Raw genomic sequence first — 22,990 nt, forward strand, 5'->3', positions numbered from 1 at the left:
TATATTCTGTCCTTATGTGAAACATAGTGGGTTTAACATTATATAACATAATGCACAGAAGACAGGTTAAAGACTAGACACAATGGGGACATCTGGTGGGTGTATCTATAGCTATGACATGTAAAGTGATTCTATACTAAATAGATGTTAGTTTAATGCAAAACAAAGAATCAAGGAGTGAATCGCTCGAATCTGTCAATAACATGTCCAGGTCATATTTCAAGTCATAAATCACAAGAAAACAATGTGAAAGTTCACTACAAACACTTATTTAGAGGAATAGTTCAACTTAAAATGAAAATAGGCTGGAAATGTACTTTTAGCATTTCACCAATGGATCCTCTGCAGTGAATGGGTGCCGTCAGAATGAGAGTCCAAACATCTTATAAAATCATCACAATAATCCACAAGTAATCCACATGACTGCAGTCCATCAATTAACATTTTGTGAAGTGAAAAGCTGCATGTTTGTAAGAAAAAAATGCATTATTAAGACAATTCTTTTTAAAATTCAAACCATTGCTTCCGGGTAAAATATGAATGCTCTGTCCATCCACAATATTGCTTTCTCTGGGGGAAAAGTCACCTTGTTTGAATCAGGGAGGAAGTTTGGACAGATCAAGCAGTGCTGTGAGAGGACAACAGGGGATGGACTTTGTCACTGGAAAAAGCAATGCCATGAATAAAGGACTCATATTTTAGCCAGAAACAGGGGTTTAAAATTGTCTTGATGGATTTGTGTCTTACAAACACACAGTTTTTCACTTCACAAGTTTTTGGACTCTATGTGGATTACTTGTGGATTTTTGTGATGTTTTATCAGCTTTTTGACGGCAAACTCTCATTCTGACGGCACCCATTCACTGCAGAGGATCCATTGGTGAGCAAGTGATGTAATGCTACATTTCTCCAAATCTGTTCGGATGGAGAAAAAACTCATCTACATCCTCAATGGCCTGAGGGTGAGTAAATCTTTTCATTTTTGGATGAACTATTTATTTAAAGTCAATATGAGACAGTGTTCACAAACCCATTTTACTTTCCTAATCTGATGTATTTCAGCATAAAACAGCATACACCACAGTACATGAACATTGTAATCATTCATTTCCATAGTATATATCAAAATATCATAGTCTTACCAACTGATACCATTGCTGAACCACTTTACTTTCAGAAAAACTATGGTTATCAGTTTTCTCCCTTTATTTTCCATCAGCAAAGATTTCAACCCAAACAAACAAACACACAAAGAAACATAATTTCATATTGGCTGATAGAGCAGTAGGGGGCGCTGTGGACTAACTGTATTGAGTCACTAGAACAATGACCATGAAGGCAGAAAGACAAGAACTAAGAGATTAAATTGAAGAAAATATATATCTCTGATTTAACAGGACAGAGGAGTCTCACTTTGCTTTGATATAGTGTAGTGCAGCTTCTGAGAAACAGCGTATAGGAAGATATAAGAGAAAGAGAGAGATGGAGAGATCTGGATATTTATAATGGGGTCTCCTGGGAGAGAAGCTGTATGTATGCTTTCTCTTTTATACTGCCATACAGTTTTCACGCATATCACATACAATTTTCACATGCAAAACTAGAAAGAAGAAAGAAAATGAGTTCCAAGATTTAAATCGGCACAAAAAGAGACTGGGAAAACTTTTGGGAGTGACTTCTGTATTCTGTATTTTGTGCACATGCTAACAATAATCTAGATGATTTGAGTCGTTTAAATTGAAATGTCACTTCTAAAGCAATGCATTTTGGCCAGAAAGAAAGAAAGAGATAGATTATCTTAGCCTTTTATTGTCAAGTCAGCTGGAACAGAAATACACTGGCATAAGATACATACTTATATCCAGTCTTTTAAAAAAATATATATTTGTCAACTTTGTCATGTTTCTCCCTGTCACTTATTTCTTTCTCATACACAATTCACAGTGTCATTAGAGAAGTCTTCTCAAACATCTCCCTGTTTTTCCCTTCTTGCAGGGATGCTCTCTCTCTCTCCTGCCTGATGAGTTAAATCTTGCAGCTGTGTGGCTGATGGGTAGAGAGCAGTAGGGCTCTTCGCTGGGATTCACTGTTCACTTGCATATCAGAGTCTGACACACATGTTCTACTATTAGCAGCTATCTACGTCCTGCTGCTGCTGTGGTTTTCCACAGGGACACACTATTACCACACACAGTGGGAGAATCACTGGATTTAATCAATCAACCAGACCTGTTTACGCCCCTCGGATGTCGGTTCACAGGAACAAATGCAGGGGTCTCAGGATGGTTTTTAAAACTATTTTTTAACTCAAACATCATACGCAATCCTTCAAAAGATGTTCAAAAGACAGCATATCTTAGTGTAGTGGCAGTGCTTTAAAATAAATTCATTTGAACTTTGAATTCAAACCATGCCAAGCAGTCTACAAGCCGCTAATCTATATTATAATAATTACTATAAATTATAAACTATATATACACACCCTATATACTACATGTAATCAAGGGGGGAGGGGGAAATGTGATTTCAACCGAGGGGAACGCTAGAGCCCTGCATTTCAGCTGAAGAGTTCTGCGTTCAAATGCACGCAATAGCCTGAAGCTTGCTGCAAAGCCCCAGCAAAAGTAATTACCATGAATGTATCGGGGGGAAATAGTACGGAGATATTTGAATTATTTATTAATAAACTAGTGAAGATGATGATCCTGACGCCATCTCCTCATTAGATGCGCCTTTAGAGAGAAGTGCATCTTCACGGATTATGATTATAATGAAAGAGTTTTTGTTTTCGATTGGATTTATTTTGTTAAGTAGTAAGCTTTCTATAGATATATTTATCATGTCTGTGAGGCATGTATTCGCTGACTTTCGGTTCATTTTTGTGAAGCGCTCCTGTTCAAGACGAGACGGCAGAAAGCTCATCATTGTTTTCTTTATTTTATAAAATTATTTTATATATATTTTGGTTTTGTTGATATTGTGAGTGCACACAAGTAAAAGTAGACCCTTTACAGTTCTGAATGATGTATTACTGTTTTATGAGCAAAAATTACGGCGTAAGTTGTTTCCATTGAACAAAATGCAATTGATTGCGCTGGCGTCTCCATGTCCTGCGCTTTCACTTCTGATAGAATATTCCAACATCCTTTTATCTTGTGTTCTGTTAGCTTCCATTGCACATCCCGTATGTAAAATGTGAATAAATTATAAACCTTCATTAGTCACTTTGAACTAAATCCAATAACTGTGCAGCAGATAACACAATTTATGATCACTGACATCACTTGGACATGAAAGCGTGGTCATTTTGATGGAGTGACATTAGCCAGAGGGCTGTTTTCTGGGCCAGTATACTGATGCGTGTAATCTGGTGTTGGCAGTTTAAAGCCAGTCTATATAGGATGAAATCAGACGTGACCAGAAACTGAATTAAAATAGTCTGAAATGTTAACAATGGTGAATTGAAGTCCTAATCTAAAATTCCATTTCCTTTCCAAGTTCAACAGAAGAGATACAGAACTTGTTCCATTTAGCGCGGTTAAAAATTAAAGCAGGAATAAATTTCGGTCTAATGAAACCTACTTATGTAACTCCAGTAAAGTCAAGTACATCATAGTAAACAACTTTCAATCTTTAGTTATTTAGTCATTTGTCTTTTAATGAAAATGACCTCAAGAGAATTGCTTTTAAATGAATTGAAACATCCCAATGTTATGGGAAAACCTAGTATTTTATGAGGAGATTTCGTAAGTTTTCTTATGATGTTACACTCTTAAAAATAAAGGTGCTTCAAAAGATTCTTCACAGCGATGCCATAGAAGAACCATTTTTGGTTCCACAAAGAACCATTCAGTCAAAGGTTATTCAAAGAACCATCTCTTTCTTACCTTTTTATAAACTGAAGAACCTTCTTTCACCCCAAAGAACATTTTGTGAAACAGAAAGGTTCTTTAGATGTTAAAGGTTCTTTATGGAACCATTTAGAAAAAAGGTTCTTCTATGGCATCATGAAGCACCTTTATATTTAATGTCTTTTATATATTTAATCAGTATATTTGATGTCCTTTTTTTTTTTTTGAAAAAGTAACCATGAAGGACCTGTCAGTGGGGTGTAAGCAGATCTTATAAATAAGTATGAATGCGATTATGAATTCATATGAATCAGCCACCAATTCTGTAAAATGTTATATTCTTTATTCTTTATAATTTTGTCACCCTCAGGCCATCCAAATTGTAGATGAGTTTGTTTGTACATCAGAAAAAATTTGCATTTAGCATTACATCACTTACTCACCAATGAATCCACTGCAGTGAATGGGTGCCGTCAGAATGAGAGTCCAAACAGCTGATAAAAACATCACAATAATCCATGAGCAATCTACATGACTCCAGTCTATAAATTAACATCTTATAGAGTGAAAAGCGTGCTTGTTAGAAACTAATCCATCAAGATGTTTAAACCTTAAACTGTCGCTTCTGCCAAAATACTATAATCCATAAATATAGTCCATAATATATGCCTATTTATTCTGGGAAGTTGCATGACGCTACAATACATAATAATGCTTCTTCCAGTGAAATGTCCATCCCCTGCTGTCCTCTCACATCAAAATCCACCAACATATTTATTTTGAACTGTTTTGGACTGTTGTAAACAGTGCATATTTCTTTTGTGATATGATGTTATTTTATGATGTTAGAGTTATGTGGATTACTTGTGAATTACTGTGATGTTTCAACAGCTTTTTGGACTCTCATGCTGACGGCATCCATTCACCGCAAAGGATCCACTGGGAAACAAAAGTGATGTAATGCTAAATTTCATTCTTGGATGCCCTGAGGGTGAGTAAATTAAGCTAATTTTAATTTTTGAGTCAACTATTCCTTTAACACAGAATAAAAATACAAATAATAAACTGTATTTTTATTATAAGGGGGAATATGTAACAGAGCTCAGCATCGTAGAGACATCACATCTCATTTACTGATGTGCTAAAAGTTTACAGCTCATCAGCTTTACAAATATTGGCTGGGGAGAGAATTTTTTTTCACTAGAGTTTTATACATTCACATCTTGCCTGTCCCTTCGCTCTTTGATCTCCCTCTGCGCTCTGATTGTATTTGTTGTTCAGATTGAGCGCGTTCAAGCAGGGATCTAATCATGCATCTAAGGTAGTGTATCCTCCATCTCTGCAGCTGGTGGTTTTGGCCTGCTTTCAAAAGAACTGGAGCAGGTGTGCCCGTACTCTCAATTGGAAAGCTGAAGAGAAGAAAATCAGAAAGATGCTACAATCCATAATCTCATGCTGAATAACAAGCTATAATGGCAAAATCAATCCAACTCTGAAAGTAGATTAAAGCTTTGCTTCAGTACCCAGATTTTACATTGAACATCAATAGCGACCAAACACAGCACTAGACTTGCTTACTGTAAAAAAGTAAACAAATTGCCCTTAAAACACAACGTTAAATTTGATTAATATTGCCATGAATGGGACAAAAGGCAATTTTGTAAATGCTTAAACAACAGCATAATGATATATTAGCCTAACACGTGAAACAAACTCTATTGGCCAAATACTGTATTACTATTTGCTATGAATATGCACATGAAATAATAACCAATTAACTGTTATTCCAACTATGCACAAGTTTCCCTTACTGTCTGCAATCCTAGAACCCATGTTTGGGTTGCAACCCACTGAGAGCTACAGACTAGATCGAGTATCTATTCTGCTGGATATGGAGGAAAATAACCAGCATGTTTTATTTAAATTGCATAGATAGTCTATACAGACAAGGTACTGTACAGTAAATGAGCAAAGATGAGGACTTAAAATTGATGTATTCTAGGAATCATCTCCAAAAGTCTTGCCTATTCATATGAGAATTAATTATAGAACATTTCACTGAGAATTGGATGTATTATTATCAAGACGTTCCAACTTCTTTTCTTGACAGTTTTTGTTGGACTAAGAGTCTCTAGAGTTTGGGGGAAGAGACGTGAGATGACAACATCTTTAGTTTGTTCAAGTAATGCTTTCACTCCTGCAACAAGTTCAGAACAAGTTCCTTAACAATAATTATGCCAAAGATAAGCACCATTTTTGAGAAGTTCAAATAATATTCAGTGATTTTTCTTCATGAGAAACTCATAAACTATTCGTTGTACATTCAAAGTGAGCGAAAATCTATGAACAATTAAAAGATGGATTTAAAAGAAGATCTTTTGCCACTGTTGTTTAAACCTTCTCCACTCTTAAACTCCATTGCTTCAGCATTCACATATCAGCGATATTCATATATGCGTAATTAAAGGTGAAAAGGATAATTTCTGTGTTACTAGTGTCAGAAATGTGTCTTTTTTTGGGCATGTTTCCAGAAAACACCTCCCTGTCTGCCATTGGTTGAGCCACTTTGTTTTTGTTGGCTGGTTTGCACAATTCCTTTAGTGTATCTGGTATTAAAACAAATGCAAATAAATGGTGCTATCCATGAGTGCAATTCTAAGTCACTGAATATAATGATGTTCAAAGAAAACAATCTTTAAATTGCGAATTTCGAATTCCTCTAAACACTGGACTCGCACATAAGACATTATTTTGCCTTCAAGTTCAGTTTCTCAGTTTTCTTGATTGTGGCAATTCCGTGAGTCATGATTATGGTACCTGCCAACCTGTTCAGAAAGTAAACGGATGACCTTTCCATGGCTGAAAAGCCAGGGAAATCAAAAATGTGCTTTTCAAATGTCTTTTTCAAAATGCCATTGGAAATATGCTGTTCAAATCTGTATTGACATACAGCATGCTGTCAGTCTTAGAAATGGGGTTCATTTTTAGTTGGTGTTGATGATGATGAAAAAGATGATGGAAAGTCATGGTACTAATGCAGAATGAGACTGGGTGGGCAGGGGCAGGCTTGCCTGAGGGGGCTGTGGAGGGGGTGGGGGAGTTTTCTTTCTCCCTTCCCCCATTGGCTGTTGTGTTGGATATGTCACCAGCATTGCTCTAATTGCCTGCTTTTCTTGTGTGCATGGAGCTGGGCTGTGGTGCGTATTACACGTGCTGGGACCGCACTGACTTTACACACACTCACATGCTGGTCAGAGCTCGCTGACATGTCCTGGCAGGCTGGCTTCTGACTTGTGTTTTAAAGTGTTGCTAATTTCTCCTACTAATCAGTGATCAGTTTGGCCCAAGCAGATGCCCATGTGCCTGGTGGCGACAGAAATATGAAAGTTACAGAATTAAATTGAGAATGCTGTCCATTAACGTGAATTGAATTTGAAAGAGGTTGCAAGCAGGATGCAACAAACTAAATACATATAACAGTCATTTTAAATAGAAAAGCAATGTTTTTTTCAATACTTGGCTTGATAAAGACTTATGAGTCAAATTTGAATATGTATAGCCCTTTTAGACAGACAACAGTAGAACGACAGAATAAATAATAAACAGAAAGGATAATAGAACAATAGAATGATAGGTTGATATATAGAACGATAGATAGACAGACAGACAGACAGACAGACAGACAGACAGATAGATGGGTTGTTGTTGTGAGCATCACTAAATCCTCTAGTCTATTGCAAAATTACAGCATCCTTTGAACGAATCCTCTGTAGATACTCTGAAATAACTAGTGCATTTTGCAGCTGCATTTGAGCTGTAATAGGTAATCAAGTAGTAATCACCCTTCATTGTCCCATGAGTGCAAGAAATAGATGGAAAAAGACAGAAAGAAAACACAAAATGATGCTCAAAGTAAAGCAGGTATTTATTTAAAGTTTATTCACCTTCCAAAACCACTCAAGGACCATCTGCACAACACTTTCTCTAGAACCTCTCATCTTATTTCTTATTTATATATATTTTTGATCAGAGAGAAGAGGCATGTAATTAGAGACCAAAGTGGTCATTTCTGATTCTTTCTGAAGCGATTTAATTTTTAGGCAAAATGATTGCTCATTTCCCACAGTACTCTCTCTCACAGGAAAGGTTTTACTATTCTGGTTTCCTTAATACAAGCAGCAGTAATGCTTCTGCATTTCAGTTGAGTGAATGTCATTTTTCTTGTACCTGAGCATAAAGAACATTGATATCTATCAACTGCTAAGGCTGGGAATCAGTACTGATTTTAAATATTTTTTTTCATAAAATTATTAAATTTCATACAGAGTCCTTCATTAAGATATAGAGAATATTTCAATGCCTACAATGCTCCAAATTTACATATTTTTGACTTTAAACAGGGCACATTCATATACAACTGAATAGCAATTAAAAGTGTATTGTTTGTCCGGTTTGTGTATGGTGTAATGTTGCTTCACAAACATTTTCATGCTTACACTGAAGAAAGCAGACATATATAATCAGATGTTAAAAGTAAACTTGAAACCCCAGTTAATTGGAAAATCCATTTTTACTCAGCCACATTCATTGCATACCGTTGCTCATGAGGCATTTTATTGTTATTCTGATAAAGAGTAAGTGATTGATATGCTTCTTTTCACAAGCAGCCAGTTGTATCTGACCGTATAGCTCTGTTTTGCAGTGAGTAATTGTTGAGCCTTGAAGTAGAGTCAGTCATTTTATTCAGTGCAACTACAACCTATTGATCAAAGACACCAAACACAATGTCACTCTGAATATAAAAGGGCGAGAGAGAGAGAAGCCACAAGGTGAGACGTTTCTCTGTCACTCCAGGCTGAAGGGAACATCAAGTGTCTGGGGACTCACTGGGGACAGAAGACTGAGTTCAGAGATAAAGCAGCGCTTTCTCATCCACACTTTGAAATCTCTCCCAATGCTTACTTCCATTGGTTTGGGTTTTCTAGCACCTAGCTGACCTTTCTGGGATGACTGTCATTCTTTCCTGGTAACCATCAAACAGACAGCCCAGCAGGAGTGTTTAACCACCCACATAGTGTGTGAGAGTGTTTTTAGGTTAGGGTATAAATCAAAAAGACACCGAGAGCCAATGTTAGCAACAGTTTTCAACAAAGATTGATTTGGTGTTCACATCTATCTGTCTTATCTATCTATCCATCTATCATACCGTTCATCAAGAATGCATTAAATTGATCAGAAGTGACAGTAGACTAAATATATTTAACAAATGAAACAAGTAACAATAAATGTAATGCTCACATTCACTTAAAAAAATATCCAAAGATTAATTACACCAAATGCTTTAAACTTGACAACTCAAGTGAATCAAGTGTTAAAGATTGTTTTAGAGCAATCACTGCCACAGCTCAGGATTCAAACTCACTTCGCTGACGACTTTGACCTTTATTTGATCCAAAGCCTCTGTTGGGAAAAAATCCATATGTGCATATGCATAACCCCATTTCCCAGTGACAGCACACAAAGCTCCTGAGAAGAGGTAAACAAGGGTTTTTTTCCCATCACTTTCTGCATCTTTTCAGCTCTTGTTTGTTTTTATGCTTTTCTCAGATTCAAGGCTCTGCTTAAAATGAATCTTGGTTGACACACACCGAACACTTGGATTTTCATAGCAGCGGCAGCAAGGAATGCTGAGACCTTCTCTTCCCTTTAACACTGTGCTGCTAAAAAAGATAAACTAAGTGACTGATAGACAGTGTGAAAAAGCGACGGAGAGGAGTACATGTGTCATTGTGTGTGAGAGAGAGAGAGACTGAGCTGTTTCATTGTAGATCAGTCTGACCTTGTTTAGAGCAGAGCTGGAACTTTTGGAGGGGCCAATCAATGGACAAACACTCCATACAAGCACAAGTTCAAAGAGCGAGAGAGAGATACTGTAAAATAAATCAAATCTGTGGGTCACACTGAGAGAGATGATGACCAACAGCGAAAAAACCAAGGCTGTTGTAAAAAAACAAAAACCGAATGCAAGTACTTTAAAAATCACACAATGCACAACAATCTTACTGTGTACAATTCCAGTTCCCCTTATTACAAAAAAAAAAAAAAAAAAAAAAAAAAAAAAGTCCAGGTTTGTCTGATTAGCTTCACCTGTTATCCCCTGCTGGTAGAAGTTGTAACTACACTTTTAGGCATAACACCAGCAAACCAAGGTTTCTATTAATGAGGAAATACACTGGTGAAAAGTTTTGGAATAATTGCTTTTTTATTTATTTAATGGTGGTGAAAAGTTTTGGAATAATTGATTTTTCTTTAAATGTATTTATTTTTTAAAGTCTCTTATGTTCACCAAGACTGCATTTATCTGATCAAAATGACAGTAAAAACTGTAATATGAAATATTATTACAGTTTAAAAGAACTGCTTTCTATTTTAATGTATCTTAAAATGTACTTTATTCCTGTGATGGCAAAACTGAATTTTCAGCAGCCATTACTCCAATGTCACATGATCCTTCAGAAATCATTCTAATGAAATTCATAAGAAACTTTTGACCTTTTTCAAGTATTTATATTGACAATATTTGAATGTATGAATGAATGATGCATTTATTTCATTATATTATAATAGAAGCTTTACCAGTGCCAGATCTTTTGAAGAGCTCTTTAAAGCAAGAAATAGAGTAATGTTTTTTCCCTACATGTCACAGCTCATGCAGTGGTCTGCCAGTTTTATTTAATGGTCAGAGAGAGTGGAAAATGATCATGAAAAACAAAATTATGGCTGTTTTTGGTGTAAAAAGCCATGATAAGTGGACCACAGGGAAACAGAACAAAATTGTTTACAATGGTTTACATGCTCTTCTCTGCTGTTGCCAGTATAGTATTTTCCTTCTGTTTTGCTTTCCAGGTCATTTATCGTTCATACTATTTGATTTCCAGCCACATTAAAAGGATAGTTCACCCAAAAATCTAAATTGCCATCATTTATTCACCATCATGTTGTTCCACACCTATGACTTTGATATTTGATTTTTCTTAAAAATAAAAAAATAAAAAATATCTTAAATGTTTCACAGATGAAAGCAAGTCATTAAGTTTTAGAACAACATGAGGTTACTTAAATGACAAAATTGTAATATTTGGGTGAATTATTCATTTAGGCATTTAAAATTTAGGGAAACAATTTTTTAATTAAAAAGAGGATCAAAAGTAACTCATGCAAGGGATAAGCTTTAAAGAATGTCTTAAGTTAATGTCAATTCAATCACTGTGGTTATATTAATTCCTGTCACACAGCTTTGCACTAAAATAACTATAAATCGCTAAAACTCAGAATCTATAAATATTAAATGAACATCTTAAACTAGATTGTATGCTTGAACATAACAGCACAACCCTGTTAAATGTATTCCTGTCGTATTTCTCAACAGTCTAGTTTTTCTGGTTTTCTTTAGGTGTGTTTTACTATATTAAGATTATATTTCAGCTACAATGTTTTAAGTCTGTTTCCTTCATAAATAAAACACTGAGGCAAATCATGCCCAAGATGCTGACAGACATGAAGTCATGCGATAATCTTTTCCCGGTCTATCCCCCTCCAGACCTCAGTACATAATTCATGACCGTACAAGTTAATCTTATCCGAGGCAATTTTCTGCTGTATCAATTTTAGCCATGAACCATTTTACATCATACCAGCCTAGATATAGAAGCTAGTCCTATAATGAGCACAACAATGAGATAAATCGGTTTATAATTGATCATTCAGGTCAACTGCAAACCAAGACAAAAACTTCATACTACATAATTTCAAACACATAGGAATTTCAGAATAAACAGATTAGTATTGGACTTCAGAATGATTCATGTTATTAGTCATACATCGCTTCTGGTGATCCTCCTACACACAGACTCGTATGTGAATTAGATGCATGCAAAAAACATTACAGTCTCTCATTTCAGTGATTTTGGGGACACAAGCACTAAATTGTCTACTTGTAATCCTTCTGTTATCATCTCTATTTGTTTACATTACTGCTAATGACACATTAAATGGAGTTTTGCATTAAGCTTGTTCTTTCATCAGCTTGTTAGTTAGTTATTACTGAGTGAATGCTTTTTATCTGAAGTGACTCGCAGAACACTAATTGCAAGGACGGTTTCCCCTGGCGTAGCCTGGAGTGAAAAGCACCACAGCAACAACAGAGTAAGACTGTGATTACATTAGCACTCCAGTTCACCTACAGGCTATGCCACGCCATCAAATCAAGAACTGATGACAGTAATCAAAAACAGTGTTATTTACAGCACAATAACTGGATTCAGTTGCAGAGTAAAGAAAGTCTGTTTAAAAGGGTGGAAAGAGTGCGAAAGGGCTGGCGGGCTTCTAATGTGGGCTGTAATGAAGGGAACCAGTATATCTAAACATATACAAATATGCTTTTAAAGGGACAGTTCACATAAAAATTTAAAATCTGGGATCAATGACTCACCAATGTTGATCCGAACCTATATGACTATATGTTCCATTGAATAAAAAAGGAGATATTTAGAGTTTTTTCTGCATACAATGGAAGTCAATTACTCTTTAGTAAAGGATGAGATCACTTTCATTTTGGGGTGAACTATTCCTTCAAACTTTGGAACTGCAATGTTTCATATGTGAGAACAATAAGTTATGGCTACTTTTCTACATTTTCTGAAACTAAATTAAATGAATTCACTTTTTAATTACATTTGTTTAACTAAAATTCAAAAAGAACAATAATTCAGTATATATAATATATAATCGGAGTTTCATCAGGCAAAAAAGTTCAAAGATTCCTGTATGCAGCATAGGAAGATGCAAAGTGGCAGATGCATGTCACAAATAATTCATTAAGCCCATCTTACATAACCTACCGTTACAGAGAGAGAGAGAGAGAGAAAAAAAAGCTCCCCTTCCTCTGCAACTGTATTGATGTTAATGAAAGCGTTCATCTTCTTACAGGACCTCTGACTGCAGAACACAGGTAGAAAATCCACTAATAAATCACTTTGACACTCTTCTAAAGCAACATTGCCACCTTTAAAAGGACTGTGTATATGTATGCCTGCTGTGAATGTATTACTGAACTTTCAGAAAAGGTGAAGCAGAGCAACACATTTATCCCTGTGATTATATTCACAAGAAGACCTTTGGACTTTGCTTTTACCTTTTATGTGTAATTGCAGGATAGTGCAAGACAGGTCTATTTAGATTCTGCTAGGCTTTTATGCAGTTTGTTTATAATCCAGACTGGAGCAGCACATTTTGTCCTCTTCCTATTAAGGAAGCATTAATTTTTTTTAAATAAATGCATTAATTTATTTTAATTTATTCTGTGAATTAAAAATGTGGGAGTCATTTTCCATGCACAAATACATTAGAATAGCCATTTAACCACTCTGAAAGCATTACAGTCACAAATGTAATTTTTTTTCTGTTAGAATTATTAGATATTTTAGATAAACTAATAAGCTAGCTATTCAAAAAATCTAATAGCTGCATGATCCCCAAACCCTATCCCAATCTCAAAGGGTTCACCTTCTCAACTAACAATTAAAATCATACAAGAATATTATAATTATGACATGATCTACTGAACTAAAACTCATTAACTCGTTTTAATAAGTAAAACACGCTATTTATCCTTGCATAGTGTAAGTAGCTTAATTAGCATACTTTTTTAACCATACCGTACATTGTTTCTCAGGTTTCTTTGATAAACAGAAGGTTTAAAATATACAGTTTATCTTTTTTTTGTTACATTATAAACTTCTTTACTGTCAATTTTGTTAGATTTAATGCATCCTTGCTATTTTTTTTTGAAAAATAAAAAATCTTACTGATCCCAAACTTATCAATAATTGCAATAATATATTTTTTAATTTTATATATTACATTTAGATTTTCATTTAATAATTCTCATGAGAAAATCAAATTTTTAAACTTGCAAACCTGAAATTACATGGCTTGTATTATAAAGCATATAATTATTAAGTAACCTTTCTGAAGGTTAAGCACATTCTTTCATTGACCATGAAAATGAAAGATAGATTTCTTTTTGATAGTTTCAGGCTCTGTTTTGTACTCTATTTATGGAAAGTGCCGGGAGCTCTCCAAAGCCAAGCAGTTCTTCTTAGCTGTGTGAGCCAAACCCAAGGGCTTTACTACAGTGAAAGAGAATATTACAGAGTGCAGAACTTGACTCTGTTGGAGTTAAACAACACTCTCGTAAAATAAAAAGTAATGATTCTCAAGGGTTTCACTTGGCTCTGAACCAGCATCAAAACACACTCTCTTTATTTCTGCTGACTGATGCTCCGACGGTTTAGGCACAGACCGCTTGGCCTATTTGGACCTCTGTTAGCTGCCTCGTGTTGCCTTATAACCGATGAAAAGTGCTATTTGTTAGGCCTCATTTAGAGCTAATACAGACTTTCATACAGTAATCGAATTTACACGACTAACCTAACTGCGATTAACGGCTTGACGTTTTCTTGAGGTGTTGTTATATTCACCAAACCCTGAGAGGAACTGAATTAAATAGGAATTTAGAGTGTCTATTCACTCTTATTTGCTGTCAGATACTGCCAGATGTGTCCCTCTAGTCTACATTAAGACCATTAAGGAAACAATACAGGCCTATATCTTTGCTTTTCTCCACCGTCCTCTGACAGACCTTCCTCCCCTGAAGCCACTTTCTGATGTCCAATTTTATTCTCAGTCCATGAAATCCTGTTTGATTGACGGGTGAGAATGACAAATGTGACAGATGTTAGCCAAGGATATCACCTTCACCTAAAACTGTAAAAGATATTAAAGCCCAAATCGCAATGTGCAACATGGTGCATAAGATAAAAATCTGAAAATCTAGGCTTAAGTAAACAAAACTGACAAAAGCTCGCAATGTGCTGCCTTACAGCTTTTGCAAGCAAATCCACTGCTAATGTGTTTATTGCTGGTATAGCCATTGACTTCAATAGTATGGAAAATATACTATGGCTACCAGCAGTTTGGTTTCCAACATTCTTCAAAATGTCTTTGTGTTCAGCAGAAGAAAGTCATATAGGCTTGGAACAAGAATTTTAATTTAGTAAAGTAAGACGTTAATACCCATGTTAAAAAAATATAGAAGTCCAACATAATTTGATTCCTCAGTCCAAAAATAATCATTGCAGTGGTATCAGCTTATACTGATGGAACCATACACATTACAGGCACATTACGACAAACTTCAGACCCTGCAGCACACAAATAACAGTCAAGAAGAAAGTGTTTACAGAAACTGATTTAGGAGCGCAGAGAGGGTGTAACTCTACAGTGCTGAGAGGCAACAGACACACTGTTTTGTAAGTTTGAGAAGCATTTATCACAGACTTGTAAGGCTGACAGTGATGGAAACCTCAGCGCTTTATCAAATCGGCTCAGGCAAGAAAAGTGTGCGCTTTTGCTCAGTAGTTCGCTAACTAAGTGCTGTGCAAGAAACTAGCGTGATTACAAGCCCGGGGTTACGAGGAAAATGTCTCTCTCTGTCTCTTACAGTGAGACCCTAACATGAGTCTATATTTTTGATGCAGAAATATGATTTTTACTTTTCTAACGGCATTAAAAATCATTCAAAAATCAAAAGTGAAAGTCAAGATGTTACAAATTATTTTTCAAATGCTGCTCTTTTGAACTTTCTATTCATAAAAGACTAAATTTTTTGAATATTAAGCAGCATAACTGTTTTCAACATTGATAATAATAATACATTTTTATTGAGCAGAAAATCAGCATATTATAATAATTTCTGAAGGATCAAGTGACACTGAAGACTGGAGTAATGATGCTGAAAATTCAGCTTTGCCATCACAGGAATAGATTATAGTAGAAAACAGTTATTTAAATTGTTATAAAATTTCACAATATTACAGTTACTGTAATCAAGATCAAATAAATGCAGCATTTAAAGAGTATAAGATACTTCTTTCAAAAACATTTAAAAATATATCCAACCCCAAACGTATACTGTACATATGACATAAACATTTGACTTTTCCTGAGTTTCCATATATATATACACAATCTTCATCTCCTCTTTATTAAGCTAAATAGCCTCTACATCAGCCTCTAATGTATGAAAGCCTCTCTTTCCAATCACAATTCGCTTCCACTTAAATCAGGGAACTCATTTCATGGCTGCCTGGGCAGTAAATACACAACACAGGAAGCAAACTGAGGATCACACAAGAAAATGAGGACTCTGCATCTAAATTTGTCATTCAGCAATAACAGTACTACTCAATACACACTGATTATGCATTATGCAATGTTATCCAAAGTGACTTACAGTAAACCTGCTTCAGAGACATTCTAGACCAGACTATAGTTCAGTGTTTTGCTCAAGGGCATAATAGTGACAGTGGAACCGTTCATGTATCACTCTATGTCTTGAACCTATGACCTTTGGATACCCAATCAAAACTTTGACCAGTTCGCCTATCTAAGTTATTTGTACAGTAGCCTCAAAAAGTGTTTGCAAACTTAAAAATGATCTAATTGAATGCATTAGATAAAAATGACAAAAATAAATAAACCAATATAAAAATCACTTGCAGTATGTATATATAGATTAATAACCACTTGATATTTTGCTATGATATGTAAAAATATGACAACATTTTAAATTGTGGCTAAGACTCCAGCGATGACAAATAATGAAAAGTTAATACAGATTTTCAGTGCATCACGTAACAAAAGCATTTGTGTCCCAATGACAGGTCAACTGAATGGTGTTTTATAAGAGTCAGAATACAGCCTCCCCAGGCATTACTCTGTGTGTACATTCTGTTTCTGAGCACACAGTGGGTCCCAAAACATGCAGACAGCTCCTTTATCTAGAGGGAACAGTCACACAAAAGAGGATAAACAGGACTGGGACAGGAAACTCTTTTCTTTATATCTGTAAAGTAGAAACACCCCACCTGTGCCAAGATAGTGTCAATGTCTTTAAAAGGTCATCAAATAATCAATCAATCAATCAATCAATCAATCAATCAATCAATCAATCAATCAATCAATCAAATCAATCAATTCCTATGAACCAAATAGTCTATAGTGTCAAAATAATAAAAAACACAACCTGATTGCTTATAATTATGTGCTGTCATAAATCAAGATTCAGTTTAAATCGTCGGCCTCTTAGACGTCACTCCTGAACCCCCACCCCCCCCCCCACCCCCCACATGTGCCTCTTCTAAAGTTTCAGAAGTCAAGTCACTTTTAATTATATAGCTTTACAACACATATTGTTTACAAGCATTTTCACATTAATAAACAAGAAAACAACAGAAAATTATGCATTTTTTAATTCTGCAAAGCAGCTCTATAGAAGACAATAGTGTTATTATTGAGCTTGAGTCAGTTCAATGTTGGTTCAAATTCAGCTCAATAACAGTGTTGATGGTGCAAAATTTGTCAATTATCAACCAATTAGATTAAATCAGCTATAAAGCAGCTCTATGACAACAGTGCCATCCTTCTTTTTGGATAAATTACTCTGAAAAAGTAATTAATTACTAGCTACTAATTACATCGTCAACAGTGTAATTTGATTACTGTCCTACTTACTCACTCAATAAATATTGCATTTTAATATTAATTACTTTCTATATCCAATATCATCCTCGACCAGTTGAATAATACAAGGAGTGTATTTCTTTCAAATAAATAATACCAAATTGCATAAATTATTCTTGAACTAACCAAGGTATTTAAAGGGAGTTTACATTAAAAACCATAACATTAGATTTTAAATTTTAATATTAAATCCACTATTGTTTTATGTACAATTGGTCTGTAGTCCTATACAATATTTAATGCAATTACATCAAAAATAACTGTAATTAAATTACAGAAAAATGAAGAGTAATCCCTTACTTTACTTTTTCAAGAGGAAAGTACTTAAATTGCAATTATTAAAATGCATAACACCCAACACTGGTTATCACCCATCTCAATTCAGTTCAACTTCTGTTTTTTCTCAACCAATAGTGTTAGTGCAAATCAGCCAATATAATAATAACTAGTAAGGAGAAATATAAAAAGAAATCTCAACAATTATCAAATTGATTTCAGATTTTTGAAAATCCAGTAATCACAGATCTCAACATGAACTCAAACATTCTAAATTTCTTCCAAGACCAAATTGTCTGATCTATGCTATTGGCATTCATTGTGTAGCTCTGGATTACTCTTACATCTCAACAATGGTCTCAGTTATATTTCTCCAAAAGAATTTGGTTTAAACTCCATCTGCTAAGCTCTGAAAGATCCTCTATGCAATACAACGTTCCTCTGGGAGACTCTCAACACCTTGATGTTTCACAGCTGTTCCACACAATCAATTCATTAGTAAAAACGAGTTGCTTACTCTTATAAACGGCATTCCACGGCTGGTAGCCATAATAGCCCGTGATTCTCAAGATCCTCTCCTCGATGGACGCGCTGTTGATGTCCTCAACTGATCGAGATGACTTCAGGTCCTCTTTAATCGATTCGTCCACCACCAGGTACTTGAGCTGGCGGAGTTGGGGGCTGATGTCGGACAGCCTTCTGGGACTCACCTCGGGGGATTTACGCATTCCGCTGGAGACAAGAACACAAAGTTGGAATCGCGTTGGCTTCGAGCGCTTGACACCGAGGGTGAGGTGAGCCAATGAGAGCGTGGCACACGAACAGACCTTCACATTACATTAGGATTCAGATAGTCCACCTCTTTAAACAGAGGATATGGTGTTTCTCAAACACAAACACTCCGCGTAAAACGGCTTCCGAGCGCGCAGCTTTGTTTCGGTGCGTAAAGAAGGTGGATGCGCAAATCTTCACCCTCCACTAACTGGCGCTGCGAGCGGAGGAGGCAGAGGGGCTGAGAGATGTTAACCAGACATGACTGCTGCTCCGTACAGTGTAACAATCTACTGGTACAGTAGGCCACGAATCATTTGATGGAAAGTATAGATAGGCCTAATGCAATTGTGAAATACACAAATAATTAAAATAAAATGTCATAAATGTAATATATTTAGTGCACTAAAAATATTTTTCGAATCTGTAAAACAATGATTATTGGAGTACGTTTTACAAGACAATACTATTTCAGTCTTTCTACTTCAAAATGTAATGTTTAATTCAATGTGTTACTTGCCGTTTATTCGTAATTACTTGTTAATTCACAATCAATTTCTGAGTTAAAGTGTTTTAAAGTAAATCCTACGCCATTTTTTCCCCATTGTAGAGCATTTTACGAGTTTTAATTAAAATATGTAAGATAACATGTTGGGTAGAAATAAATAAATATATAAAACCAGAAGCTGTCTTTGGACCATGGATTGGTTATCAGTTCAACTTCAGATGAGTCTGACAGTTACATTCGCAATATGGTAGATAAGAACTAAGTGAATTTGCTTTTACTAATGTAAAAAAAGAAAAGAAAAAGAGAGAGAGGACTTGACAGCATATGGAAGATTAGTTAGGGTAGTTTCTTATGCTGCAGTCTATGGCCTCAGGGAGTCGTGCGCGATGCATCTTTACGCACCAACTCCACTGGCGCTCCTTTCACATATTGAACAATTAACGCCACTGTTGGTGCTTCTCACAAATGCCGTGTTAACAATCTAACATTATTTGACAGTTTAAGAGGTGAATCTATTTAAAGAGTTTTTTACGCCCCCTACTCTTTCCTTACGCGTTTAGCATAAGGCACATGCAAGGAAACTGGCATTATTTCCTCATCCAGTCTCAAATGCATATATATGCATATGATATCTAGATACTACAGACAAAAAGGCATTACTTTCAAATAACTGTGAACTTGGGTCTGCACTGTTCTTATGAATAGAAATCGTTAAGGTTACCAATGCGCATGAGTTATAGACTTGTGCGTAATGAGCTCAGTAGTTTTTATTATTTATATTTTTTTAATCACTGTCATGACTCTAATTGGGCTTTGTTTTAGAAGCTTATTTTTTTCTCCGTCCCTGAATAGAAAGACAGCTACTACGTCTGTCACGTTTCAAAAGTGATGCTGAGTAAAGCTGCATCTCAACACAACACGTATTCTACTCATGCATAGGTGCTTTTTAAAATTCTTACATGGGCATCAAGGTGGTCGGGGGTCCCAGGTAACACATGCAGTCCCTCCGCGGGGGTCCGTGCCGGTCTCCATCTCCATACATGATCCCCATGAATGACAGCAGATCACTGCTCACACGCACAGAGACACACGGACTGGAATGGTCCGCTCACCCAATCTCACGCACACTCCAGCCGTGGCATTTCCAGATTTTCAGATAGTATCAGCTGTCACACCTCCAGCGGTTTTTCAGAACCACAGCGCCATCTGACGGGGGATGCAGTTTCGTGCTGCATGTTTTACTGGACTGTAAAGCTTGAGGAGAAAGACGGCCCACCTGTTCAAAGAAACAGCAAACAGAAATGATCTTAGATATTATTGTTTTTAATCAAGCGATCTCTCAGCAATTTAGGTATTCGTTAGAAGTACACAATAGGTATTTTTAATGCAAGTACACTACTAGTCAAAGGTTTATGAACAGTAATGTATTTTAAAGAATTCAAGCATTTATTTGATCCAAATTACAACAAACGGTAAAAATTTGAAATATTTTTACTATTTAAAATAACTGTTTTCTATTTGAATTTATTTAAAAATGTAAATTATTCCTGTGATTTAAAAGCTGAATTTTTAGCATAATTACTCCAGCCACATGATCCTTCAGAAAGCATTTTAATATTCTGATTTGCTGCTCAAAAACATATGATTTATTTCCTTTATTTTACCAGGAATTGTCCCATCGAGATATAGATCTACCAGGGAGTCCTGGCCAAAATGGCAGCACAGAGAGTTTCACATACAGATTAGACACACATAGAACAAGAAAAATATTAAAATAAAATAAAAATATCATCCAACATCATATAAAATAAAGAAATAAAAAAAATTACATTAAACATTCACATCCAGATAGAGCTCCAAAAGGTTTCTAAAAATATTTAGAGATGGAATTGTTTCTAACATCATAACACTGTGCATTTTGTTCAGGACCATAGGAGGAAAAGGCAGTTTTGCCAAACTCCGAACACACTCTAGGAACAGTCAAATGTAATTTATAAGAATTTCTAGTGCTATAATTACAAGTATAATATGATAAGAGATTACAAATATAAGTTGGCAGTTTACCTATAATGCCTTGGCAGTAAATAGTAGCATGTGCATTTTTCTCCTTTGGTACAAGGAGGACCAACCAACCATTTTGTACAAAATACAGTGATGGGAACGTGAATATGTATTTGTCACAAATCGTATTGCAGCATGATATATAGCATCTAATTTCTTTAATAAGGATAAGTTTCCATGCATATAAACCACATGAGTCCAACACTGAAAGGAAACAACTTTGGATAATTCTTTTTTGCTTCAAAAGGAAAGCAGATTCTGATTCTGATTCTGAAAAGGAAAGCACTTCTTAATACGGAAGAGAAAACCCAATTTAGGTCTGAGCGTTTTTAAAAGATTTTCAATATGAATATTAAAACCCAACCGTTCATCAAGCCATATGCCCAAGTATTTATAACTATTTACTCTTTCAATATATATTTTAAAATATATTCAAATAGAAAGCAATTATTTTAAACTGTAAAAATATTTCGCAATATTATTGCTTTGTCTGTATTTTGGATCAAATAAATGCAGGCTTGGTGAGCAGAAGAGATTTCTTTAAAAAAACTTTGTTCAAAAACGTTTGACTGGTAGTGTATCTATACTGTAACAAAAAGATTTTTTTGAAGCTATAAATAAAGTTTACAGGAGTATGTTTTACAAGAAAATAGCTACAGTCTTTTCATTCATGTTTAATGCAATGTTTTACTTGTTAATCTTTGTGAAATTTACTATCAATGTCTAAGTGAAAAATTGTTTCAAGGCCATTTTTCTCAGTCTGTAGGTTTTAACAGAATTGCAAACATTTATGATCAAATTTAGTCAGGAACTGTATTAAATAGACAAGAGGAGGTAACAATAAGAATATGTGCTTTACCATGTTTACCATCTACGTCGACAAAGTATGCTAATACTGCAAATATATCACTTTAGCTATAGTATATTTCCATCTAACCAGCCAAACACAGAACATTCCCTTAATGTTAGTATTTGGTTCCTCTTTGGTTATATTTGGGAACTAAATAATAACGTTCTTGAAACATTGATTTTTTTTTTTTTACAAAATAACGGCCTCAGAATGTTCTGCGAACCAAAAATGATATTGAGTGTTTAAAGTCTTTTAGATAATAGATGTTTCTCTAACCAAATTACTGTTTATGTTGCACTGTTTTTCTACAGGCTGTCCCTTGAAAATTACCTTTATTACATTTAATGATCTAAGAAAATAAAAAACAACAACAAAAAAGCAATCAACTACTTTGTGAAAACAGCTTAATGAATATGCTAAACTATGTCTTAATGAAAGTGTTTCTTTGGGGTATTAGGTTAGGTAGATTATAAAAAAATCATTAGCTCAGTATAAATACAGTAGATAGAAAAATAATAAGAGCTGGTCCTCTGAGTACTGGCTCACAGTAGAAAATGCAGAGGAACAAAGTTTCAGAAAGTCTCCAAACAAAATATGAGCAGCAGAAAAGACCAATTCATCCTATTACTGTGCTCTGTGTTGTTTTCAGTGAACACCTCCTTCTTATTTTTTTTCCACTGTGCAGTTTACACACCAAAAAAATCATTGTGTCCTTATTATACGGTACAAGCACTCTTCAGGGCTAAAAATAGGTGACATCTTAAGAGCTCGCAATTTATCCTGCTCATGTCTGTTTTTCAGCAAGAAAAAGACTGTCCCCATTATTGTATCAAATCAAATGTTGCAACTAGGGATAAAAGTAGAAAAGATCGTTATTTGAATTTGATAGTAATCTTGAGTTTGCCACAGTCTCCCTCAAATAATATTTCAAAGAATAAGGTAGCTTTCAGTCTTTCAGACCCAAAAAGCCATAGTTAACCTGTCAAATAAGTCTGATGTAGCTTGTCTGTTCAGAATTATGACGGTTGA

General features: G+C 35.2%; 1 protein-coding gene across 1 annotated transcript in view; it reads right to left on the reverse strand.

Moving 5' to 3' along the window:
- The window catches only part of LOC306884181 (solute carrier family 35 member F3-like), a gene marked incomplete at both ends in the record, with an annotated part of 54,022 nt that extends 33,921 nt beyond the window's left edge, over nucleotides 1-20,101 (reverse strand). Inside the window, 2 exons of the mRNA XM_079439903.1 lie at nucleotides 18,289-18,503; nucleotides 20,010-20,101. Coding sequence (XP_079296029.1) covers nucleotides 18,289-18,503; nucleotides 20,010-20,101 — 307 coding nt within the window. The remainder of the gene's footprint in view (nucleotides 1-18,288; nucleotides 18,504-20,009) is intronic.
- Nucleotides 20,102-22,990: the final 2,889 nt, after the last annotated feature.

This window comes from Barbus barbus (genome assembly GCF_936440315.1).
Source record: "Barbus barbus genome assembly, chromosome: 18".
In the NCBI taxonomy this organism is placed as follows: Eukaryota; Metazoa; Chordata; class Actinopteri; order Cypriniformes; family Cyprinidae; genus Barbus; species Barbus barbus.